The following is a 26,851-nucleotide window of genomic DNA, read 5'->3' as shown; positions in this document are numbered from 1 at the left end:
GATGTGGAGTGGCTCTATATGGCTGTATATGTCCAATATACGACGGCTAAAAGCTGCTCTTGAACCACCCCGTTATTGTTTTTGTCAAAACTTTATCAACTCAAGGTTCTGTTAAAGTTCTGTTAAACGCAATTTGTTTAAAGCCTAGTGTATTTGTATTTATTATGGATCAGTTATACAATTCTAAAAACATTACAATACATTCATAACAGATTTCACAACACACTAAATGTGTGACCTCGGGGCCCTACTTCAGTACCACATATCTACAACACAAAATTTGTGTGTATGCGTGTGTATAGTGCGTGTGTGTATGCATGTGTCTATGTTTGTGTTGCTTCACAGTCCCCGCTGTTCCATAAAGTGTACATTTATCTGTTTTTTAAAATCTGATTCTACTGCTTGCATCAGTTACCTGATGTGGAATAGAGTTCCATGTAGTCATGGCTCTATGTAGTACTCTGTGCCTCCCATAGTCTGTTCTAGACTTGGGGACTGTGAAGTAGTACTGGTGGCATGTCTTGTGGGGTATGCATGGGTGTCCGAGTATTTTAAAAACAGACAGCTCGGTACCTTCAGCTTGTCAACACCTCTTACAAAAACAAGTAATGAGGAAGTCAATCTCTCTTCCACTTTGAGCCATGAGAGATTGACATGCATGTCATTAATGTTAGCTCTCCGTGTACTTTTAAGGGCCAGCCGTGCTGCCCTGTTCTGAGCCAACTGCAATTTTCCCAAGACCCTCTTTGTGGCACCTGACGACATGACTGAACAGTAGTCCAGGTGCGACAAAACCAGGGCCTGTAGGACCTGCCTTGTTGATAGTGTTGTTAAGGAAGAGCAGCGCTTTATTATAGCTCCTGTTGTATCAATATGTTTTGACCATGACAGTTTACAATCCAGGGTTACTCCAAGCAGTTTAGTCACCTCAACATGCTCAATTTCCACATTATTCATTACGAGATGTAGTTGAGGTTTAGGGTTTCGGGAATGATTTGTCCCAAATACAATGCTTTTATTTTTGGAAATATTTAGGACTAACTTATTCCTTGCTACCCATTCTGAAACTAACTGCAGCTCTTTGTTAAGTGTTGCAGTCATTTCAGTCGCTGTAGTAGCTGACGTGTATAGTGTTGAGCCATCTGCATACAGACACACTGGCCTTATTCAAAGCCAGTGGCATGTCGTTAGTAAAAATTGAAAAACGCAAGGGGCCTAAACAGATACCCTGGGGAATTCCTGCTTCTACCTGGATTATGTTTGAGAGGCTTCCATTAAAGAACACCCTCTGTGTTCTGTTAGACAAGTAACTCTTTATCCACAATATTGCAGGGGGTGTAAAGCCATAACACATACGTTTTTCCAGCAGCAGACTATAATCGATAATGTCAAAAGCCGCACTGAAGACTAACAAGACAGCCCCCACAATCATTTTATCATCAATTTCTCTCAGCCAATCAGTCATTTGTGTAAGTGCTGTGCTTGTTGAGTGTCCTTCCCTATATGCATGCTGAAAGTCTGGTATCAATTTGTTTACTGTGAAATAACATTCTATCTGGTCGAACAGTTTTTTTCCCCAGAAGTTCACTAAGGGTTGGTAAAAGGCTGATTGGTCAGCTATTTGAGCCAGTAAAGGGGGCTTTACTATTCTTGGGTAGCGGAATGACTTTAGCTTCCCTTCAGGCCTGAGGGCACCCACTTTCTAGTTGGCTTAACTTGAAGATATGGCAAATAGGAGTGGCAATATCATCTTATCTTCAGTCATTTTCCATCCAGATTGTCAGACCCCGGTGGCTTGTCATTGTTGATTTCACCTCTTCCACACTGACTTCACGGAATTCAAAAGTACAATTCTTGCCTTTCATAATTTGGTCAGATATACTTGGATGTGTAGTGTCAGCATTTGTTGCTGGCATATCATCCCTATGTTTAAATTAGCCATCTGATTCAATGAATGATGGAATGATTTTCCCCCAAAAAATGTAATTTAAGGTGCTCTAAAGCTTTTTACTATTATTCTTTATATAATTTCTTTGTTTCATAGTATAGTTTTTTTTATTTAGTTTAGTCACATGATTTCTTAATTTGCAGTATGTTTGCCAATCAGTTGGGCTGCCAGACTTATTTGCCATACCTTTTGCATCATCCCTCTCAACCATACAATTTTTCAATTCTTCATCAATCCAACAGGACTTAACAGTTTTAACAGTCATTTTCTTAATGGGTGCATGCTTATTTGTAACTGAAATAAGCAATGTGTCAAGTCTGGTTGCTCCTCATTACACACCACAGACCAGCAAATATTCTTCACATCAACAACATATGAATCACTACAAAACGTATTGTATGACCTCTTATTCACTATATTAGGCCCAGCCAGTTTAAAGGGACACTTTGTGATTTTGGTAATGAGGCCCTATATGTACTTCCCCTAAGTCAGATGAACTCATGGACACCATTTGTATGTCTCTGCATGCAGTTTGAAGGAAGTTGCTAAGTAGGGTTAGTGCAATGACTGGAAGTCTATGGTATCTGATAGCCACTATCTGCTAGCCGTGCACTCACTTTTGTTATTTTAACATCATGGAACAATGTTCCAAATATATATTTCCTAGAGGCACGGTTGTACTCACAATATACCAGTCATTTTGTGACCAGTGAGTAGCTGCAGGTCATATTTTGAGCTTCTACCAGTGCCATAAAGTGATCTGTGAATGTGAGATGAGACTGCCTTCAGTAACTGCGTCATGAGTAGCCTACACATGACAGCAATTTATAGAAGTCTTGCAAGTAAGTGATGTTTTCTATTGACATTATGTTGAGTAGGCTAAATATGGTAGGCTGCTAGAATCGTGATGGCTGGTCTAATGTAGGCTATGAATGACGCCAGAGAGTTTGCCAGCAGCATACCTCCCTGCATTCCACTGCTGGCTTGCCTCTGAAGCTAAGCAGGGTTGGTCCTAGTCGGTCCCTGAATGGGAGACCAGTTCATGTTGGAAGTGGTGTTGGGGGGAAAGTAGGAGGCACTTTTACCTCTGGTCTAAACAAATATCCCAGGGCAGTGATTGGGGACATTGCCCTGTGTAGGGTGCCGTCTTTCAGATGGGACGTTACGCGGTGTCACGTCCTGACCATAGAGAGCTTGTATTTTTCTATGGTAGAGTAGGTCAGGGTGTGACTGGGGGTTTGGTCTAGTGCATTTATTTCTTTGTTGGTTCTAGTTTTTTTCTATGTTGGGGTTTTTGTCTAGTTTTTTGTTGTGTTCTAGGTTATTTTTTCTAGGTTGGGGTTTGCATATGATTCCCAATTAGAGGCAGCGGGTCATCGTTGTCTCTAATTGGGGATCATATTTAAGTTGTTGTTTATACCACTAGTGTTTGTGGGAGATTATTTTGAGTTAGTGTATGTTGCACCTCTTCGTCACGGTTTGTTGTTTTTTGTTTATTGTATGTCTTGCATAGTTTCACAGTTAAATAAAGATGTGGAACGATACACACGCTGCGCTTTGGTCTCATTCATACGACGACCGTGACACACGGGTGCCCCGACTCTGTGGTCACTAATGATCCCATGGCACTTATTGTAAGAGTAGGGGTGTTAACCCCAGTGTCCTGGCTAAATTTCCTATCTGGCCTTCATACCACCATGGCCACCTAATCGTCCTTAGCTTCCAATTGGCTTATTCATTCCCCCACCTCCCCTGTAACTATTCCCCAGGTCGTTGCTGTAAACGAGAATGTGTTCTCATTCAACTTACCTAGTAAAATAAGTTAAATAAAAGTTGATATGTCCGGTTCATGCATGCAGCTATTTGCACGTGCACATTTTGTATTTTTTTTGTGAGGCATAAATGTTTAATATTATTGGTCCACGGTACCTGTCAATATTGTTCTTGGGAAACTGGAAGGTGCTTGGTCGGGAAGTCCTGGGATACCAGTCATTGGTATTATTATTATTATTTATATATTTTTCATTAAACCCTAATACTAGTTATAACTTTTCAACGATATAACCCTTCTTTCCAATCCAAATACAACAGCACCCTAGAAGTTGGCTATACAGCACAAACAGATCTGGAAGCAGTTCTCTCACCAAGGAAGGCGTTGGGGATGGTGATCTTGAGCCACATCCTGTCTCTGACCTCCAGACCAGACTCTGGGGAGGCCATGGCCTTAGCCACCGACGCCATGTCAGAGTGGAGGGACAGGTTGAAGTCATCAAAACCTGGAGAGAGATGAGGGGAGGAGAGGAGGGTAAGATTAAGAGAAACAGACTGTCAAAAAAATCTATTCATTATCAACAACTAAGGTAGACAGAACTTAACACTTGAGGGAGAAGAGAGAACTTAAAATAGCGTTTCCCAAACTCGGTCCTCAGGTCCCCATGTAGTTTTTTGCCTTAACACTATACAGCTAGTTCAAATGATCAAAGCTTGATGATTAGTTCACTATTGGAATCAGCTGAGTAGTGCTGGGGGCCCAGGACCAAGTTTGGGAAACCCTGACTTAAATCTTCAACAGAGATCAATGAGCAAAATGACAAAACTTGAGACTTACAAGACAGAAAGCGAGAGAGAGAAAGACACGAGAAGACTCAAACATACAGTGTAGTAAATAAAAGCAGACCTTACCTTTGTGGGCCAGAGACGGGCAGAGGGACTCACGCTCTGTCTCGGTCACGGAGGAGTTGGAGGTGATGGTGCTGAGAGAGGAGCTGCCGGGGTAGGGAGGGTAGGCCCCTGTCAGGGCCACAGAATGGCTCACCCACACAGCCGGGTCTATGGGCCGGATCGGCTCATCTGGAAGAACAATGGGGGTGTACACTATGAGGGGTTGTCGTCTCCTCTACCATTGGGTGAATTTCTCAGCCGAGGCTCTTTTTGCAGTTAGTCTGCTCGATTTCTCACATCCTCCCTCTCCTCGTTCTCAAAAAGAGAAGGTCAGAGGGGAAGGGACTTTGGATCTTCGACCTTGAGTGTGTTGTGAGGAGAGAGGATGCAAGGAATCAAGGAAAGAGGAACTGAGAAAGAGCCTAGGAGATATAACAGGTTACTCACTGCGTGGGAGGGTGAAGTAGCCCTGGGGTGAGGGGTCCCAGCATTTAGCTACTGTCAGGATAATAGGTCTGGGTGGAGAGAGAAAAGGAGAAAGAGTGAAAGCGAGGGAGACATCGAGATAATTATCTTTATTTTCTTCTCTTTTGTTTTAGGGGGTAGATCAGCTTTAATATTGCAGATGGATTGTAGCTTCCATCAATGTCATTGTCTGCATCATTTTCAACCCCCATATATTTTTTTGTAAATGTATATAATATATACAGTACCAGTCAAAAGTCAGGCATTTAGGCCAAAGAGTTCAATCTTGGTTTCATCAGACCAGAGAATCTTGTTTCTCATGGTCAGAGTCCTTTAGATGCCTTTTGGCAAACTCCAAGCAGGCTGTCATGTGCCTTTTACTGAGGAGTGGCTTTAGTCTGGCCACTTTACCCTAAAGGCCTGATTGGTGGAGTGCTTCAGAGATGGGAGAACCTTCCAGAAGGCCTCCAAAGAGGAACTCTGTAGCTCTGTTAGAGTGACCATAGGGTTCTTGGTCACCTCCCTGAACAGGCCCTTCTCCTCCGATTGCTCAGTTTGGTCAGGCAGCCAGCTCTAGGAAGAGTCTTGGTGGTTCCAAACTTCTTCCATTTACATTTACATTTAAGTCATTTAGCAGACGCTCTTATCCAGAGCGACTTATAAATTGGTGCATTCACCTTATGATATCCAGTGGAACAACCACATGGAGGCCACTGTGTTCTTGGGGACCTTCAATGCTGCAAAAATTTTTTAGTACCCTTCCTCAGATCTGTGCTTCGACACAATCCTGTCTCGGAGCTCTACAGACAATTCCGTCGACCTCATGGCTTGTTTTTTGCTTTGACATTCTCTGTCAACTGTGGGACCTTATATAGACAGGTGTGTTCCTTTCCAAATCATGTCCAATCAATTGAATGTACCACAGGTGGACTCCAATTAAGTTGTAGAAACGTCAAGGATGATCAATGGAAACAGGATGCAACTAAGTGCAATTTTGAGTCTCATAGCAAAGGGTCTGAATAATTATGTAAATAAGGTATTTCTGTTTTTTGTACTTTTGCAAAACTTTGTAATAACTTGTTTTCGCTTAGTCAATATGGGGTATTGTGATGTCATTATGGGGCATTGTGCGTAGATTGAATCCACTTCAGAACAAGGCTGTAATGTAAGAAATTGTAGAAAAAGTCAAGGGGTCTGAAATCTTGTGTGTGTATGCATGTATACACACAGCTCTTTTAAATACATTTTCCATTATCGGAAAGTATATTTTACATTAGTTAACTTGTTTTTAATGCCACCCTTCAGCTCCACTCAACCCCTCCCATCGATCTCTTAACACCATCCATATTGTATTTCTATTTGCCATATATTTTTCAACTTTGCTGTGACGTTTCACAAAAGTTGTGAACCTTTCTATTCTCAGTTTGTACAGATTGTAACAGAAGTGTTTTCGCTAAAAGTATTATATTATTGATGGATAATTATCTTTGTAGAAGGAGCAGAAGGCATGCACACATACAGTTGAAGTCGGAAGTTTACGTATACCTTAGCCAAATAAATGTAACTCTGTTTCACAATTCCTGACATTTAATTCTAGTAAGAATTCCCTGTTTTAGGTCAGTTAGGATCACCACTTTATTTTAAGAATGTGAAATGTCAGAATAATAGTAGAGAATGATTTATTTCAGCTTGTATTTCTTTCATCACATTCCCAGTGGGTCAGAAGTTTACATACACACAATTAGTATTTGTTAGCATTGCCTTTAAATTGTTTAACTTAGGTCAAACGTTTTGGGTAGCCTTCAACAAGCTTCCCACAATAAGTTGAGTGAATTTTGGCCCATTTTTCTATGAGATTAAGGTCAGGGCTTTGTGATGGCCACTCCAATACCTTGACTTTGTTGTCCTTAAGCCATTTTGCCACAACTTTGGAAGTATGCTTGGGGTCATTGTCCATTTGGAAGACCCATTTGCAACCAAGCTTTAACTTCCCGACTGATGTCTTGAGATGTTGCTTCAATATATCCAAATAATTTTCCTTCCTCATGAGCCATCTATTTTGTGAAGTGCACCAGTCCCTCCTGCAGCAAAGCACCCCCACAACATGATGCTGCCACCCCCGTGCTTCACGGTTGGGATGGTGTTCTTCGGCTTGCAAGCTTCCCCCCTTTTCCTCCAAACATAACGATGGTCATTATGGCCAAACAGTTATATTTTTGTTTCATCAGACCAGAGGACATTACTAGAAAAAGTACGATCTTTGTCCCCATGTGCAGTTGCAAACCGTAGTCTGGCTTTTTTAATGGCGGTTTCGGAGCAGTGGCTTCTTTGTACCTTCAGGCGTTTAGATATTGCTCCCAAGGATGAACCAGTCTTGTGGAGGTCTACAATTTTTTTTCTGAGGTCTTGGCCTCCTTCACTCACGCCGCCAAACTTACCCTATTAAAACTGACCATCCTACCGATCCTCAACTTTGCCGATGTCATCTACAAAATAGCTTCCAATACTTTACTCAGCAAACTGGATGCAGTCTAACACAGTGCCATCTGTTTTGTTACCAAAGCCCCTTATACCACCCACCACTGCGACCTGTATTCTCTAGTCGGCTGGCCCTCGCTATATATTCATCGCCAGACCCACTGGCTCCAGGTCATCTATAAGTCTATGCTAGGTAAAGCTCTGCCTTATCTCAGCTCACTGGTCACGATAACAACACCCACCCGTAGCACACGCTCCAGCGGGTATATCTCACTGGTCATACCCAAAGCCAGCACATCTTTTGGCCGCCTTTCCTTCTAGTTCTCTGCTGCCAGTGACTGGAATGAATTGCAAAAATCGTTGAAGCTGGAGACTTATATTTCCCTCACTAACTTTAAACATCAGCTATCTGAGCAGCTAACCGATCGCTGCAGCTGTACATAGCCCATCTGTAAATAGCCCACCCAATCTACCTACCTCATCCCCATATTGTTTTTATTTACTTTTCTGCTCTTTGCACACCAGTATCACTACTTGCACATCATCATCTGCTCATCTATCACTCCAGTATTAATCTGCTAAATTGTAATTACTTTGCTACTATGGCCTATTTATTGCCTTACGTCCTCACGCCATTTGCACACACTGTATATAGACTTTCTATTCTGTTATTGACTGTACGCTTGTTTATTCCATGTGTAACTGTGTTGTTGTTTGTGTCGCATTGCGTTGCTTTATCTTGGCCAGGTCGCAGTTGTAAATGAGAACCTGTTCTCAACTAGCTTACCTGGTTAAATAAAGGTGAAATAAAAACAATTGGCTGATTTCTTTTGATTTTCCCATGATGTCATGCAAAGAGGCACTGAGTTTGAAGGTAAGCCTTGAAATACATCCACAGGTACACCTCCAATTGACTCAAATGATGTCAATTAGTCTATCAGAAGCTTCTAAAGCCATGGCATAATTTTCTGGAATTTTCCAAGCTGTTTAAAGGCAGTCAACTTAGTGCATGTAAACTTCTGACCCACTGGAATTGTGATACAATGAATTATAAGTGAAATAATCTGTCTGTAAACGATTGTTGGTTGGAAAAATGACTTGTGTCATGCACAAAGTAGATGTCCTAACCGACTTGCCAAAACTATAGTTTGTTAACAAGAAATTTGTGGAGTGGTTGAAAAACGAGTTTTAATGACTAAGTGTATGTAAACTTCCGACTTCAACTGTAGACCAAGACACAGACTGAAAGTTTGTGCATACAGGAAAGAGATGCCTTACCCAGGTTTATGTACAATCTCTCTCAGCACACGGACAGCATCGTCATTACTCATGTTCTCAAAGTTGATGTCGTTCACCTGAGATGAAGCAACATGAGAGGTTAGACCTTAAACAAAGAGCTTTCCAGCTGTAAGAGACAACTTATTGTATGTGTGTCACCTGCAGCAGCATGTCTCCTGGTTCGATCCGCCCATCAGCAGCCACAGCCCCTCCCTTCATAATGGAGCCAATGTAGATACCCCCATCACCCCTCTCGTTGCTCTGACCCACGATACTGATGCCCAAGAAGTTGTATTTATCTGCACGGGGGAAACCGTACATCAGCTAACAGATAGTATTTTTATCCTATTCCATTTTATTTCAGATAAGAAAAACTAAACCTTACAGATAAGCTAGCACGTGAGCCTGATGTAGAGATAAGGCAATGGAAGAGCGTGAGGTGATAGGAGTGAGAAGAAAGGAATAAGAAAGAAGCGAAAAGGAGGGGAGCAATTGAAGGGGGCACTCACCCATGTTGAGAGTAACAGTGATGATGTTAAGGGACATGGTGGAGTCTGTCACACTGCTAAACGAAGACGCCTGAAACACAGCAAAACAAAAACCTAAAAAAAAAACACGTACTATTACATCACCTACACCAAGCATACAAAACATTAAGGACACCTGCTCATTCCATGACAGACTGACCAGGTGAATCCAAGTGAAAGCTATGATCCCTTATTGATGTCAATTGTTAAATCCACTTCAATCAGTGTAGATGAAGGGGAGGAGACAAGTTAAAGGAGGATTTTTAAGCCTTGAGACAATTGAGAAATGGCTTTTGTATGTGTGCGATTCAGAGGGTGAATGGGAAAGACAAAAATATTTAAATGCCTTTGAACAGGGTATGGTAGTAGGTGCACCGGTTTATGTCAAATTGCAGAGCTGCTGGTTCTCACACGCAACAGTTTCCCGTGTGTATCAAGAATGTCCTTTGGGTGGTGGACCATTCAGCCAACTTGACACTGGGGGAAGCATTGGAGCCAACATGGGCCAGCATCACTGTGGAAAGCTGTCGACACAAATTTTGTCAGCTGGTAATTAACTGCTGGTGTCACAGTAATTCACAGTTAATTATTATAAAGGGGTTCCACACATGCAAGCTGCTGATGAAAGGTCCACATTTGAATAGTCTAAAATCTAATAAATCCATTTAATAGCCTGTACACCATCAACACCTGTTGTGAAATCTGTTATGTATTGTAATGTTTTTAAATGTACAGTACCAGTCAAAAGTTTGGACACAACTACTCATTCCAGGGTTTTTCTTTATTTTCACTTTTCTACATTGTAGAATAATAGTGAAGACATCAAGACTATGAAATAACACATATGGAATCAAGTAGTAACCACAAAAGTGTTAAATCAAAACATACTTTATATTTGAGATTCTTCAAAGTAGCCACCCTTTGCCTAGATGACACCTTTGCACACTCTCGGCATTCTCTCAACCAGCTTCATGAGGTAGTCACCTGAAAAGTTAATTTGTGGAATTTCTTTCCTTCTTATTGCCTTTGAGCAAATCAGTTGTGTTGTGACAAGGTAGGGGTGGTATACAGAACATAGCCCTATTTGGTAAAAGACCAAGTCCATATTATGGCAAGAACAGCTCAAATAAGCAAAGAGAAATGACAGTGCATCATTAAGACCTGAAGGTCAGGCAATGTGGAACATTTCAAGAACTTTAAAGTTTCGTCAAGTGCAGTCGCAAAAACAAAGCGCTATGATGAAACTGGCTCTCATGAGGACCGCCACAGGAGGATACGTTCATTAGAGTTACCAGAAACCTCAGAAATTGCAGCCCAAATAAATGCTTCAGAGTTCAAGTAACAGACACATCACAACATCAACTGTTTAAGGGAGACTGCGCGAATCAAGCCTTCATGGTCAAATTGTTGCAAAGAAACCACTAAAGGACACCAATAAGAGGAAGAGACCACACCAATTCGACCGGTGGATATCTGTCCTTTGGTGTGATGAGTCCAAATTGAGGTTTTTGGTTCCAACCGCCGTGTCTTTGTGAGACGCAGAGGTGGTGAATGGATGATCTCCGCATGTGTGGTTCCCACCGCGAAGCATGGAGGAGGTGGTGTGATGTTGTGGTGGTGCTTTGCTGGTGACACTGTCTGTGATTTATTTAGAATTCAAGGCACACTTAACCAGCATGGCTACCACAACATTCTGCAGCGATACATCATCCCATCTGGTTTGCGCTTAGTGGGACTATCATTTGTTTTTCAACAGTACAATGACCCAAAACACACCTCCAGGCTGTGTAACGGCTATTTGACCAAGGAGAGTGATGTAGTGCTGCATCAGATGACCTGGCCTCCACAATCACCCGACCTCAACCCAATTGAGATGGTTTGGGATGAGTTGAACCGCAGAGTAAAGGAAAAGCAGCCAACAAGTGCTTAGCTTATGTGAGAACTCCTTTAAGACTGTTGGAAAAGCATTCCAGGTGAAGCTGGTTGAGAGAATGCCAAGAGTGTGCAAACCTGTCATAAAGGCAAAGAGTGGCTACTTTGACGAATCTGAAATATAAAATATGTTTTGATTTGTTTAACACTTTTTTTGGTTACTACATGATTCCATAAGTGTTATTTCATAGTTTTGATGTCTTCACTTTAATTCTACAATGTAAAAATGTCAAAATAAAAAAAACAATGGAATGAGTAGGTGTCCAAACCTTTGACTGGTACTGTATACTGAAACACAAACTGGCCCCTACTGCAGTCCCCTACATATTTCATATCCATAACATGTAACTATCATATAGTCTTATGTTCTCAGAATTACTGTATGTTCCTAGATAAATATTATATATTAAAAGCAGTAGCTGCAGTACCCTCTCCAGCCTGGTGGGACGCTGCTTCCGTCGTCTGCGGTGGCGCTTCAGTAGCCTAGAGGCTGTGCTCTGTTCTGTGGTGCTGCTGAACCTGAGGGGAGAAAGCCAGAATGGAGGTGTTAACCGTTTCCTAAGGAAGCCTGTAATTGGCTCAGCAACTATATCTCAAACACAACTCGGTGTCAATGTAAAACAGTAAAAAAAATCTAGGTTCCTGGATATCACATAAGGGGTTCCCCAAGGCTCTATCTTAGGGCTTGTTTTGTTAACCATTTATATAAATTATATAGGCAAAGTGGTGATGCTGGGCCAAATAAGTTCAAGTTATTAAACAGTTGTGGTTGACGGCCCATGCTCTGTGTGTGTGTCTCACCTGCTCATCGTGTCATCATCCGAGTCACAGAAGCTGGTGGTGTCCAGCTCGCTGCTCATGATGGTGGAGGCACTCTCGTAGCCTGCCAGGTGGCGCTCCCGACGGCTCTGACCGTTCATCCGCGGCCCTTTGGAGAGCAGAGGGACAACAGAGATAAGGACGATCGTGGGGGACATGAGCATCGTCCAAACATTACTCCTTTAGTACCTAGACTAGAGCATATCACTTATATGCCACTTTGCCAAAGCGACAGTACCCCTTTTTGTCCCGAATTTCATGATATCCAATTGGTAGTTACAGGCTTGTCCCATCGCTGCAACTCCCGTACGGACTCGGAAGGCGAAGGTCAAGAGCCGTGCGTCCTCCGAAACACAGCTCAACCAAGCTGCACTGCTTCTTGACACAAAGCCCGCTTAACCCGGAAGCCAGCCGCACCAATGTGTCGGAGGAAACACCGTACACCTGGCGACCGTGTCAGCGTGCATTGCGCCTGGCCCACCACCAAAGTCGCTAATGCGCGATAGGACAAAAACATCCCTGCCGGCCAAACCCTCCCCTAACCCGGACGACGCTGGGCCAATTGTGCTCCGCCCCATAGGTCTCCAGGTCGCAGCCGGCAGTGACAGAGCCTGGACTCGAACCAGGATCTCTTAGTGGCACAGCGATGCAGTGCCTTAGACCACTGCGCCACTCGGGAGGCCGTACAATTAACCTTTTTAGTCATTAGCAGACGCTCTTATCCAGAGAGACTTAGTCACATACACATCCTAAAAATGTATGTAATGCCTGCAGGAATTGAACCCCCGACCTTGGCGTTTCGAGCAATTTTCTTACCAACTGGACCACTCAAACAGTTACTGACCATGCTGCTCCATGCTTTCCCTCCTTCTGGGCTTCTCCCTTCTGAATGACACCACTGACTCTGTCTCAGTACGCTCATCCAGGTTCTCAACACTACCCGCCACATTGGGACTGGAGGAAGAAAGAAGGGGGAGAACAAGGGGGAAGAGAATGTGGAGGATGTTTTAGAATGCCATTGTCATGAACAGAAAAACAACTCCATGTCTCAGTTTCCTCTTTTGACATATCGTAAAGGCATCCTGATGAAAGTAGTCAGCATTTTTCCTGTTCTCCCTCTAAAATGTTCTTCTCACAATCCCAATCCACTGTACCATTCAATCATTAGATTATTCACTGGAGCTGCCACTTTTTATTGCATTTACTTAACTCCCAGCCGTGTGTGTGTGTGTGGATCAGGCTATGTTGTAGGGCTTCAACCTACTGGAACGACGGGGGTCTGGAGTCTCCGATGCCCCCTGTCCTCTCCACCGGGAGGGGAGGCAGGGGGGGAGACGGGAGGAAGGACTCCGTACAGACCTCCACCGGGGGAAGAGGGGGCTCCGCAAGGGGACTGTCTGAGGATACCAGCTAGAGAAGGGGGGGGGGGGGGGGGGGGGCAACAGAAACAAAGTAGAAAAACTGACCTATTCACACAAGCAAACGCCATGCTTGCTGACCTACCACCAAACTAGCATGCTGTCAAATCAAACATCAGCAGGACCACATCAGTGAAAACAAGATCCAAGTTATTATTCTTGATAAAGAACTCAATTCTGTATTGAGCGTTGTCTGTAATCATTGACACAAGTGAGAAGTATTGAGGTTACTACTGACTGGGTGGACAAAGTGCCATGCAACACAATCAGTAGAAGAAAGGGGAAAGTCAGCATCTTACCCATGACACAACTCTCCCATTGAAACAAGGTAGTTTGGCAGCATCATCCGAAATCTCTTCCTTCACCACACTACGGACATAACACAGATCGAGAGATGGGTGATACACACACTATAGACATACCACACACACACTATAGACATACCACACACACACTATAGACATACCACACATACAGAGAGCGAGAGATCTCAAACATGCCATTGTTCATTTGCCCATGCTTCAGGCAGAGTGGATGTCATACGCACATCACTCAGACCTACAACATTATCTCAAAAACAATAATGGATGAATTGTGCATTGCTAAGTCTATAATGCAAACGTTTTGGATGAAATATAGAGCCTACTTTCTTTATTATTTCAAATAGGTACTTTTAGTATCATAGTTATTACCTTACATACTTGGTTTGTGAAACCAGACCTAAATGTCACTATCACACAACAGCATCTCTAGACACACAAACACACTCCTTCTCCCTCTTCTGGTGCTTCCATTACATATTCCTTTCCCTCCTGTCTGGGTTGTGGATGCGTATTATTTGGTCTGTATGGGTTTATCCACCCATCTCTCCTTTGTTGGAATGCCCGGGTGCCTGTCCATGCCTGTCACTGTGTGAGAGAAGGCATTTTTCTGTGTATGGCCTTGTGATTATCGTCCCATGTCCTCCGTCACTTGAGCTAAAGATATTATGAATAACCGGACACCGAGGAGGATTTACAGTTTATGATAAGCACATGTATTTATTGATAACAATGTGGGTTAGAGATGTCCTCGATTGTTGCTGGTCACCTGTAAAGGAAGGAACATGTATTAGGAGTTTGAGTTGGGAGCGCCGGTAGTTGGTGCGTCGCGGAAAGCTTTTGCTGTGCTTCGCCCATTGTTATAACTCATTATGTTTGTGTATTTACTGATCAAAAGTAACAAGTGCAATGTGATAATGTTTAACAAACAAAACGTTAAGGCAAAGCTGTAAAAATTTAAATGATTACCTTGTATTTCCCTGTTGATTGAGAAGGGGGTATCTTTTTTTACACTATTAGAGCCTTTAAGTAAGCATTTCACTGTAAGGTTCACCTGTTGTATTCGGCGCACGTGACAAATAAACTGATTTGATCTGTTCGAGTCTAGGTTGAAGATAATCTTTGGTTTCATCTAAAAAATGGATTATCTATTATACTGACAAGATAGTCGAATGACTGCTCTTACAATGTAAATACATGTCCTCAAAAGATGGAAGGCAGTGGGAGGAAGAGAAATCAGGTGGGACCATTCTAGCCAATGAGAGGGCAGATACATGTGTGAACAACAGGCACAATTCCAATATAACTTTTTTATTTTTTTCAAAGAGGTACTGCAGGAGGTCCGAAAATGATCATTTTCTTCTCCTTCTGGAAAATATTCTGGGGGCTTTTTTGTGTGTGAAATATTTTAGAATATCGAGCTTATTTCCAGCTATTCTATGCATTTTGCCATTTCTAATGCAGTATTCCTCTTTTCATAACTCAATCAATGGGCATGTGCTCTGAACCAATGCTGGCCCTTAGACCGCACTCAACGAGCTGTATAAAGGCCATAAGCAAAAAAATAAATGCTCATCCAGAAGCGCTGCTCCTAGAGCCTGGGGACTTTAATGCAGGCAAACTTAAATCTGTTTTACCTAATTTCAACCAGTATGTCACGTGCATATAGAGGAAAAAAAACCTCTAGATCACCTTTACTCCACACAGAGACACATAAAAAGCTCTACCTCGCCCTCCATTTGGAAATCTGACTAGAATTCTATCCTCCCGATTCCTGCTTACAAGCAAAAACTGAAGCAGGAAGCACCAGTGACTCACTCAATAAGGAAGTGGTCAGATGACACGGATGCTATAGGACTGTTTTGCTAGCACAGACTGGAATATGTTCCTGGATTCATCCAATGGCATTGAGGAGTATACCACCTCAGTCATCGGCTTTATCAATAAGTGCATCGATGACCTCGTCACCATAGTGACGGTACGTACATATCCCAACCAGAAGCCATGGATTACAGGCAACATGCGCATCGTGCTAAAGACTAGAGCTGTCGCTTTCAAGGAGCAGGACACTAATACAGACGCTTGTACGAAATCCCGCTGCCCCTCAGATGAACGATAAAACAGGCAAAGCATCAATACAGGATTAAGATTGAATTCTACTACACCGGCAGGGCTTGAAAACTATTACGGACTATATAATAAATGACAATTACAACAATACTGAATGAACATTTTTATTTTAACCTAATATAATACATAAAATTAATTTTGTCTTATATAAATAATGAAACATGCTCAATTTGGTTTAAATAATGCAAAAACAGTGTTGGAGAATAAAGTAAAAGTGCAATATGTGCCGTGTAAAAAAGCTAAAGTTTAAGTTCCTTGCTCAGAACATGATAACATATGAAAGCTGGTGGTTCAATATTCCCAGTTCTTCAATATTCCCAGTAAGGAAGTTTTAGGTTGCAGTTATTGTAGGAATTATGAAGCGTCGACTATTTCTCTCTATACCATTTGTATTTCAAATACCTTTGACTATTGGATGTTCTAATAGGCACTTTAGTATTGCCAGCCTAATCTCAGGAGTTGATAGGCTGAGATCAAGCATTGCTAAGAGCTGCTGGCAAATGCAGTAAAGTTTGAATGAATGCTTACGAGCCTGCTGCTGCCTACCACCGCTCAGTCAGACTGCTCTATCAAATAGACTTAATTATAATATAATTATCACAGAAATACGAGCCTTTGTCATTAAAATGGTAAAATCCGGAAACTATCATTTCGAAAACAAAACGTTTATTATTTCAGTGAAATAGGGAACCGTTCCGTATTTTATCAAATGGGTGGCAACCCTAAATCTAAATATTGCTGTTACATTGAAGGTTGTGCAATGTTATGTCATAATTATGTAAAATTCTGGCAAATTAGTTCACAACGAGCCAGGCGGCCAAAACTGTTGCATATACCCTGACTCTGCGTGCAATGAATGCAAGAGAAGTGCCACAATTTTCCTAGTTAATATTGCCTGCTAACATTAATTTCATTTAACTAAATATTTAGGTTTAAAAAATATATACTTCTGTGTATTGATTTAAGAAAGGCAAAGGATGTTTATGGTTAGGTACATTCGTGCAATGATTGTGCTTTTTTCGCAAATGCGCCTTTGTTAAATCATCACCCATTTGGCGAAGTAGGCTGTGATTCGATGATAAATTAACAGGCACCACATTGATTATATGCAACGCAGGACAAGCTAGATAACCTAGTAATATCATCAACTACGTGCAGTTAACTAGTGATTATGTGAAGATTGATTGTTTATAAGATAAGTTTAATGCTAGCTAGCAACTTACCTTGGCTCCTTGTTGCACTCGCGTAACAGGTGGTCAGCCTGCCACGCAGTATCCTAGTGGAATGCAATGTAATCGGCCATAATCGGTGTCCAAAAATGCCGTTTACCGATTGTTATAACTTGAAATCGGCCGTGCCTATTAATCGGTTGACCTCTAATAGAGCTCCATTTTTATGGAATGGTCTGCCTATCCATGTGAGAGACGCAGATTCGGTCTCAACCTTTAAGTCTTTATTGAAGAATCATCTCTTCAGTAGGTCTTATGATTGAGTGTAGTCTGGCCCAGTGGTTTGAAGGTGAACGGAAAGGCACTGGAGCGACGAACCGCCCTTGCGGTCTCCGCCTGGCCGGTTCCCCTCTCTCCACTGGGATTCTCTGCCTCGGAGTCACTGGCACGCTTCCATGCCGTCCCTAGGAGGGGTGCATCACTTGAGTGGGTTGAGTCACTGACGTGATCTTTCTGTCTGGGTTGGTGCCCCCCTCGGGTTTGTGCCGTGGGGGAGATCTTCGTGGGCTATACTCGACCTTGTCTCAGGGTAGTAAGAGCCTGGTTCCTCTCTAGGTTCCTACCTAGAGTCCTGCCTTCCTAGGGAGTTTTTCCTAGCCACCGTGCTTCTACATCTGCATTGCTTGGTGTTTGGGGTTTAGGCTGGTTTCTGTATAGCACTTTGTGACATCAGCTGATGTAAGAAGGGCTTTATAAATAAATGTGATTGATTGAGTCCCGCACCTTGAAAGCGGGAGTGCTACCCTTTAGCTCAGTGTGGATGTTGCTTGTAATCCATGGCTTCTGGTTGGGGTATGTATGTACGGTGACTGTGGGGACAATGTTATTCGATGCACTTATTGATGAAGCCAGTGACTGGTGTGGTGTACTCCTCAATGCCATCGGAATAATCCCAAAACATATTCCAGTCTGTGCTAGCATAACAGTCACAGGACTGTAGTTTAGCATCTACTTCATATGACCACTTTCTTATTGACCGAGTCACTGGTGCTTCCTGCTTTAGTTTTTGCTTGTAAGCAGGAATCAGGAGGATAGAATTATGGTCAGATTTGCCAAATAGTGTGCGAGGGAGAGCTTTGTATGCGTCTCTGTGTGTGGAGTAAAGGTGGTCTAGAGATTTTTTCCCTGCACATTTAACATGCTGATAGAAATTAGGTAAAACTGACTTGAGTTCCCCTGCATTACAGTCCCCGGCTACTAGGAGCACCACCTCTGGATGAGTGTTTTCCTGTTTGCTTATGGCCGTATACAGCTCATTGGGTGCGGTCTTAGTGCCAGTGTCAGTCTGCAGTGGTATATCGACAGCTATGAAAAATATTGATGTAAACTCTTGGTAAATAGTGTGGTCTACAGCTTATGAGATACTCTCCCACAAGCGAGCAAAACCTCTCGACTTCCTTAGATTTCGTGCACCAGCTGTTTTTTTTACAAATATGCATAGGCCGCCGCCCCTTGTCTTACCAGAGGCTGCTGTTCTATCCTGACGGAAAAGCTTAACACGCCAGCTGTATGTTACTCATGTCGTCGTTCTGCCGACTCTGTGAATCATAAGATATTACAGTTAATGTCCTGTTGGTAGGATATACGTGCTCGTAGTTCGTCTATTTTATTATCGATTGATTGTAAATGGGCTAATAGGACCGATGGTAAAAGGTAGATTACCCTCTCGGCGACGGATCCTTATAAGGCACCTGGACCTGTGTCCATGATAGCTCCATCTTCTCCTCCTGTGAATGATGGGGATGAGGGCCTTGTCGGGTGTCTGGAGTAAATCCTTCCGACTTGTTGAAGAAGAATTCCTCCAGTACGGGGTGAGTAATCACTGCCCTGATATCAAGAAGCTCTTTTCGGTCATAAGACGCGGTGGCAGAAACATGTACAAGTTAAATAACGCAAAAAAAGATATACAAAATAGCACAATTAGTTACGGGGTCGTCAAACCGCTTTCGGCGCCATTATCATAAATTATTTATCATTATTCTACAGCTCGTTGAGTGCGGTCTTAGGGACAGCATTGGTTCAGAGCACATGCCATTGATTGTGTTATGAACAGAGGAACACAGCATTAGCCATGGCAAAATACATAGAACATTTCCATCAATTCTTCAAAACTGCAAAATGTTCTTTCAGCACAATGAAAGTGTTGAATTGCATAAAAATTGCTTTAGAACAGCAAAATTCCTTACGCCGCCAAGATACCTTTCTAACTAATAGACTGTTAGTTTACACTTCCTCTTATAATGAACTGTGGGGAGGTCACAGTAATGAAATATTCTAACAAATCTATTCAATTTAAAATGCTGATTACTTATACTAGCCATTATCATTCACATGATGACAGAGAAGGCAGAAACAGGTTCCAAAGTGGTGTGTCAAAATTCGTAAGCATCTTCTGGGACCTGGAGTTTTTCCTGAAAATCATGACCTGGTCAGGTAAAACTCTGTCCTATTCGTAAGCTTTAACAGGGTCCAACATAACTTTTTCCCCCTCACTGGCCTGGACATGGTGTAGTTTTTAAATGCATTGGGGTCATGCAGAGCCTATAGGTTGCCTGCTTTCTCTCTATATGCAGCTATTAATAGGCAATATTTGGTTATTATGATATGAATTAAAAAGCTATTTAATATAATTTAGCAATGTAAGTCGTTACTCTATTCTTTAGAATTGCATTGTATTAAATGCCATTTATTTTTGTTTCTAAAGTATGTCATTGAGAATTTGTTTTAATTACATCTCAAAATAAGACAATGGCGTTGGAAATGACATCGACCTGGCTACAGCAGGCTAACCACGACAAATGCTAGTGTATTTTTGTAGGTTTCTTTTTGCAGACTCAACAGTCACCAGCATATTGATAGAATGTTCACTATTGTAAGATTACTTTAGTTAGAAAAGTTAAATAAAATAAGTAAAATAAATAAACTCAGCGAGTAGATTGATGGGGATTTCTTTTTTGCTCAGGACAGCTCGTGTGCGCTGTGTGAACGTAGCTCTGCTTGAGAAGTGGTGATTTGCTGGAGCATATTGGTGCTTGAATGAACGGCCAATCATATTGCACAAATAGCACGCTTGTCTACGTGTAGTCTTCAATGGTTTTTACATGGTAGTCTGCGACGACAGTGCAGGTACATTTTGAACTGGAATACAAAAATGTGCTGACAAGTATGCTATCTGGCCGGGTTGGTGCTACTGCTTTTAAAGTGGTGTGCAGATTGAAAAGTAGGCCTACTGGGACAAATGCTGTCTCGCCACATGTTTTCCGGCGGCTCTGCCTGAATATAAGACATGTTTGTTTTTTTGCTAACATATGATGGGAGAGGGTCCCTGGCCAAGAACGTTTAAAAACCCTTGCTCTAGAGCATGTTAGTATTTATTTATATTGTACAGTCACGGGCTATTATCTTCACTTGCAAATAAAACGCCTCACTCTGGACGAGAAAAGTCAAGATCTGCTGTTGTCTCACTTAAAATCCAACTGCTTGGTCAATTTCACATGCCTCTAAATGATAGAGGTAAAGAAAAATACCATGCATAATGTTCTGCAACTTTACCGAATGGTTTTGACAAATTTTTGAAGGGAATTAAGTAGGGCTGGGCGATATCTAATTTATTTGATTCATTTGAATTCATGTTGTTGCGCAATATTCCAAAAATAATCATGGTTTTATTATTTTTATGAGTATTTACGGCCGCTTGTTCTCGTGTTGTATTTTTAGTCTCATATCTTTCGCTCCTTCTGTGCTGTGTACACCTCTATATATAGATCTCTGGTGAAATGTAAAGAAGAGGTGCACATCTCCGCCCTAACAAAGGGACTTGTTGTCCCAAAGGCGGGAAGGCAGGCGACAAGTTTAGGTCCAAAATAAGCCCATAGAAACACATTGGGCTTATTTTTGGACAGATTTTAGCTTTAGTGAAACCTCTCGCTTCGTCTTTTCCTCTATGGTATACACACATCAAGCCCCTCCCCTGCCTCTCACCCCAACAAAATTGAGAGATTACAATTTCCTCTCTGACAAGCAGTTTCAACTCGCTATCTGCATTTGATGTTCGGTCCAACAGGATCGGTCATATGGACAAACACATTGAGACATTATTTTACTGTAATAGAGAAGTTAAAAAGGGTTTCGTTAGAAAAGTTATGTCTCAACTACTCAAAATGCGTGCAGAGCAGACAACTAAAACGAGAGTATAAATGAATATTGAATCTGGAAAATGAATGCTCAATTTGTCGCGCACGGCATTGGGGTACTGCTAGCAGCATTTTAGCCAAAGACTTATACTAGTTGTCTAGTCTTTTATAAATGTGCAATAAGCATAAAACAATTATATATGGAAATGGCAACTCGTTCTCTTTCTGAGAAATAAGGTAGGCCACTTGATTTCAAAATCTGAACAAAGTGGACAGGCTAAGATGCTTTTCAAACAGTTGGAGACAGAAATTGTAGAGACCTGTGTTAATTTTCTATAGCTTAATGCCTGCTACAAGAAGTGAGTCAATATTAGTGAATGTGCAACGGGCATTTTCATAGACTTGAAAGCCAGATCAGTGATTAAGAAAAAAAAAAAAAAAGAAGCAGGTTAAAGTATTTTGAGAAAATAATAAAATTATTAGTGGGTCTTATGGTTGTGGAAGGCTTATAAACTCAGAAAAAAATGAGAAATGTCCTCTCACTGTCAACTGCGTTTATTTTCAGCAAACTTAACGTGTAAATATTTGTATGAACTTAAGATTCAACAGACAAACTGAACACGTTTTGTCAGACATCTTTGCTGAAGAAAGTCACCAGGGACAGGTGGCATAATGGGATAAGATCAGAATAGGGATGCCTGTGTAAACGCAGCCTTAGAGACTAGAGAAAGTTGTGTAGTTGTACATGGTAACAGGCAGCTACAGGACGTTGTAGAGCAGACAGATATTGAAAGCCTACAATCTCTCCATTATGGTCTTCCCCCTATTTATCTCATAGCCTAATGAATGTCAGCAGTCCATAAGTTAAATGTACAGTCAGGGGGCCTCCAGTATAGCTGTATTATCCAGGAGATAAATTAGCCTGTTGTAGATGGGAGGGAATGTAACTTACCAGGGAGGCCAGCACTCAGACTAATGGCATAATAAGATTTGTCTGAGGTAGAAAATAGCTTTTGTATGTAGTGTGTGTATCAGGGTTTCCTTTAAGAAAATGTGGCGCCGGACAAATTTAACAGACCCATATGCATTGGGTGCGTAACCCTTTAGGGCATCCATTCACGGTGCTCAGCATGACAGAAATCACATATAGATTATGGTTATTTCTTAACGGAACATGCAATCCTGTAATGAAGCATTTTCAAACATTTGCTAAAAAGCAAATTTGCGGAAAACCCTAAATAGCACACTTGAGTGGTTCCATATGTGACAAAAATGAAAATCTCTGTTAGAAACTTAAAGGGGGAATCTAAAGATGCAACAACTAGGATGAGTTGCTAATATGACTAGGATAATGCCTTTGGCTTCTGGACAATGGAAGAAAGTTGATATGAAAACCAATAGAACAGGAGAGAAATGGCATATCGGGAACATGCTGACCAAACCAGACGCGTCGTGTGCGCGAGCATTGCAAAATAAATGTACACATATACACTACCGTTCAAAAGTTTGGGGTCACTTAGAAATGTCCTTGTTTTTGAAAGAAAAGCTATTTTTTTGTCCATTAAAATAACATCAAATTGATCAGAAATACAGTGCAGACATTGTTAATGTTGTAAATGACTATAGTAGCTGGAAACGGGCGATTTTTTTTTATGAAGGGAGGCGCGCTCCAATTAGGGTACCAGTTGAGTTGAGAAAATAGTAATAGGCCTAGCTCTTTCTAGTCATGCACCAAAACTGTTAACATGCAATTGCATTTAGAATTGTTGCACAATAAACTGACTTATAGAAGCATGTTTTACTTCAGAAGCAACCAGCAAACATCCCACTCAAAATAGGCTCAATAATGTGAGAGTGTGATAGTTGTGTTGGATAAATAAGATGGGCCTCATGATGACTAACAAAAATACCCACACTATATTATGCAAATTAACCTATAGACCAAGAAGAATGACGGTCAAATGCATTTCTGTCAAATAGTATTTGCATCAATGCAAAATGATTTTTTTTTAACCATTTCCTACAATTCTACACTTTCTTCACAGGGGAAATCCATATTTTTGAAAATAACAAAACAATTTTTCTTCGGTTCTGCCACAATAAATATGAACTCGAGTAAATCTTTTTTTAGAACACAAGGCGAGACAAATACATGCACATTTATTTAGGCCTACACGCCAACAGTGCCTTATGTATCATAACCATTACAGATAAATCGTAATTGCTAAATTGCCCCGTATCTTCAGTCAAATAAACAAGTGCCATTTAAGACTGATTTATTGAAACCGTAAAGTATGTGGATGCCTCTTCAAATTAGTGGATTTCGCTATTTCAGCCACACCTGTTGCCGACAGGTGTATAAAATTCGAGCACACAGCCATGCAATCTCCATAGACAAACATTGGCAGGAGAATGGCCTTACTGAAGAGCACAGTGACTTTCAACGTGGCACCATCATAGGATTCCACCTTTCCAACAAGTCAGCTCGTCAAATTTCTGCCCTGCTAGAGCTGGCCCGGTCAAATGTAGGTGCTGTTATTGTGAAGTGGAAACGTCTAGGTGCTCAGCCGCGAAGTGGTAGGCCACACAAGCTCACAGAATGGGACTGTCGAGGGCTGAAGCACGTAAAAATAGTCTGCCCACGGTTGCAACACTCACTACAGAGTTCCAAACTACCTCTGGAAGCAACGTCACCACAATAATTGTTCGTAGGGAGCTTCATGAAATAGGTTTCTATGGCCGAGCAGCCGCACAAAAGCCTAAGATCAAAATACGCAATGCCAAGCGTCGGCTGAAGTGGGGTAAAGCTCGCTGCCATTGAACTCTGGAGCAGTGGAAACACGTTCTCTGGAGTGATGAATCACGCTTCACCATCTGGCAGTCCGACAGATCAATCTAGGTTTGGCGGATGCCAAGAGAACACTATCGGCCCGAATGCATAGTGCCACCTGTAAAGTTTGGTGGAGGAGGAATAATGGTCTGGGGCTGTTTCTCATGGTTTGGGCTAGGTCCCTTAGTTCCAGTGAAGGAAAATCTTAACACTACGGCATACAATTACATCTAGATTCTGTTCTTCCAACTTTGTGGCAACAGTTTAGGGAAGGCCCTTTCCAGTTTCAGCATGACAATGCCCCCGTGCAGAAAGCGAGGTCCATACAGAAATGGTTTGTCGAGATCGGTGTGGAAGAACTTGACTGGCCTGCACAGAGCCCTTAACTCAACCCCATAGAACACCTTTGGGATGAATTGGAACGCCGACTGTGAGCCAGGCTTAATCGCCCAACATCAGTGCTTGAACTCACTAATGCTCGTGGCTGAATGGAAGCAAGTGCCTGCAGCAATGTTCCAACATCTTGTGGAAAGCCTTCCCAGAAGAGTGGAGGCTGTTATAGCAGCAAAGGGGGACCAACTCCATATTAATTCCCATGATTTTGGAATGATACTTTTGTCCATGTAGTGGATCGACTGGTTTATTATATCCTTGAACACTTTAAAAAGGCAGTAACTTCAGCAGTGGTGCTTTCTTGTAGAAGGCTATGGAATGGCATAGCCTTGTTTTGTTCATTTAGCAGGCAGGGCACTCTTATTTCCCAGAGCCCTTATCGCAGTCAAGACACCTATTTATAGTAAATAAAACAATAACAGGAATGAAATAGAACAGAATATTTTTCCAAATGAAAAAAGTTTGCAATGCGAAATTATTCACATCTTGTGTTTGGAACAGTTATTCCCAGAGTGATCGTTTGAAACGTGGCTCCATTTGGCGAGTTGAAAGAAAAACAATGCAGGGTAACAAACCAAAATGTATTTCGATATGCAGACGTTCGATTTAGTATATTATGCCTGTTCTTCAGAATTGAACAGGGCATGGTGATGAATTATGGACAACATCTGTTTGGTGAGTAGGCCTAGGCTTAATGATTCTGTTTATTTATCAAACTTATGTTTTTGCATATTTTGTGTGTGGAACCCGTCTATGATTAGGGGGCTTAAAGCGTAGCCCTAGGCTAACCAATTCTTCCTAATGCTTTGGTTTGGCTGGCGCGTGTGCTCGCATACCTTCGACCTTGGCTTGAAAATACCTTTGCTTTTCAAAACCTTCGCTTGTCCATCTTCAGACGCACATGTAGGCCTATGGAACATTAGAGTCAAAGCAAATGAACATTGTCAAGACAAAACGGCAGATTTTTTCCAAACCATATTCAACAAAATAGTTTTACAGTATTTGGAAGTTTTTCATCATCTCTGGCTAAAAACAACAAAAAAAATTGTACTTCCTTCCTCCGACATGGACTTTTTTTTGCTCGAAGCGCTGTCATAGTGTCACCAAGAAAATGTATAAAATTGTCTCAGCAGCATAAATATTTGATGCAACTAGGGTAGAAAATTGGCTTATTTGGTCAATATTACTTAGCAGAGCCGTTTAATCAAGGTACACATATCCTGTGCTTTTAACATATTGCACTTAGGCACAGACACAGTTTGGCTACATTGTAAGGGCGAAGCGGCCACAATGAAGTTGCATATGGGGCTCAGCTAGGACTTACTTTTGTAACGGAATGAAAACATTTTAACAATGTGATTTAACTAATTGACGTTGGGAAAATAGATGGCAAAAATACATAATGGCGTTAAAGGTGCACTATGCAGACGTCACTGACATTTCCTAATTGCTAAAATTCTAATAGTTCACCTAGTTTTGTTTGTGACAAATCAAGCAAGTATACTGTAGAGAATCATTGTACCATCTAAACCACTGGAAATATCTTTTCCATAACCAAAAATATTGTATTTTCACTTGGTGTGCAAAACCAAAAGTAAGACACAAAAATGAGAAGTATAGAAATAGTACACATAGAAATGTGAGTTATAGAGCTGTTCTATGTGAATTTGGTTACGTTTCCCACAAAAGATACATTTTGCAGCTTTTAAAATGCCTGTAAACAGCTTGGGGAATTTGTTTCCTCGCAGATTCAATCACGTTATATTAGACATAATCACATGCCTGTGCTCATCATGGTTCTTACAGGAAAAGTGAAAAAATGTGCCCCTGGTGCATTCAGCTCAAATTATATGCAACACCCTGAGTGCATTGGACATGAAACAATGATACAAATGTAACAGGACAACAAAATACATAACATTTTCTTTTGCAGGTGCCTTTTCATTTGGTGCAACTAGTGCTTTCTAACTGCACTGAACCAAAAGTGTAGCACTGAACCAAAAGTGTAGCCCTGGAGGGAAGGAAAACTTTTTCCAGTGGGCAAAAACCACTCATCTTGAGGCATCTGTTAATTATTATAAGTAAAAAAAAAAATTATGGACTAATCTATTTTAATACAGACTAGCGCAAAACATTACTTATCATTGAAAATGAAAAATTACCCAATTGATCATGATACTTTTCTGGTAAAAAAGTGGGGGTGCTAAAACATGTTTGCACCCTGATTTTGAAAGTGGGGATGCAGCTGCTCCATCGCTCAGGCGCCTGTGTGTGTGTTTTCAATGGTTGA

At 41.6% G+C, this 26,851-nt stretch overlaps 1 protein-coding gene across 2 annotated transcripts in view; it reads right to left on the bottom strand.

Moving 5' to 3' along the window:
- Window positions 1–26,851, bottom strand: part of LOC106602818 (segment polarity protein dishevelled homolog DVL-2) — a 34,461-nt gene that overhangs the window by 5,511 nt on the left and 2,099 nt on the right. Inside the window, exons 2-12 of one of the 2 annotated variants that reach the window (XM_014195710.3) lie at window positions 13,826–13,895; window positions 13,373–13,518; window positions 12,953–13,062; window positions 12,091–12,217; window positions 11,718–11,808; window positions 9,340–9,409; window positions 8,990–9,129; window positions 8,831–8,907; window positions 5,057–5,124; window positions 4,631–4,798; window positions 4,093–4,224 (exon numbers count right to left, since the gene is read on the bottom strand). In XM_014195710.3, coding sequence (XP_014051185.1) covers window positions 4,093–4,224; window positions 4,631–4,798; window positions 5,057–5,124; window positions 8,831–8,907; window positions 8,990–9,129; window positions 9,340–9,409; window positions 11,718–11,808; window positions 12,091–12,217; window positions 12,953–13,062; window positions 13,373–13,518; window positions 13,826–13,895 — 1,199 coding nt within the window. Of the gene's footprint in view, window positions 1–4,092; window positions 4,225–4,630; window positions 4,823–5,056; window positions 5,125–8,830; window positions 8,908–8,989; window positions 9,130–9,339; window positions 9,410–11,717; window positions 11,809–12,090; window positions 12,218–12,952; window positions 13,063–13,372; window positions 13,519–13,825; window positions 13,896–26,851 lie in introns of both variants that reach the window. The other variant, XM_014195709.3, reaches the window with a different exon arrangement.

Source organism: Salmo salar, chromosome 04, assembly GCF_965601325.2.
Source record: "Salmo salar chromosome 04, fSalSal1, whole genome shotgun sequence".
NCBI lineage: Eukaryota > Metazoa > Chordata > Actinopteri > Salmoniformes > Salmonidae > Salmo > Salmo salar.
The sequence above is the reverse complement of the archived record's forward strand: the minus strand, read 5'-3'. Positions and strand labels throughout refer to the sequence as shown.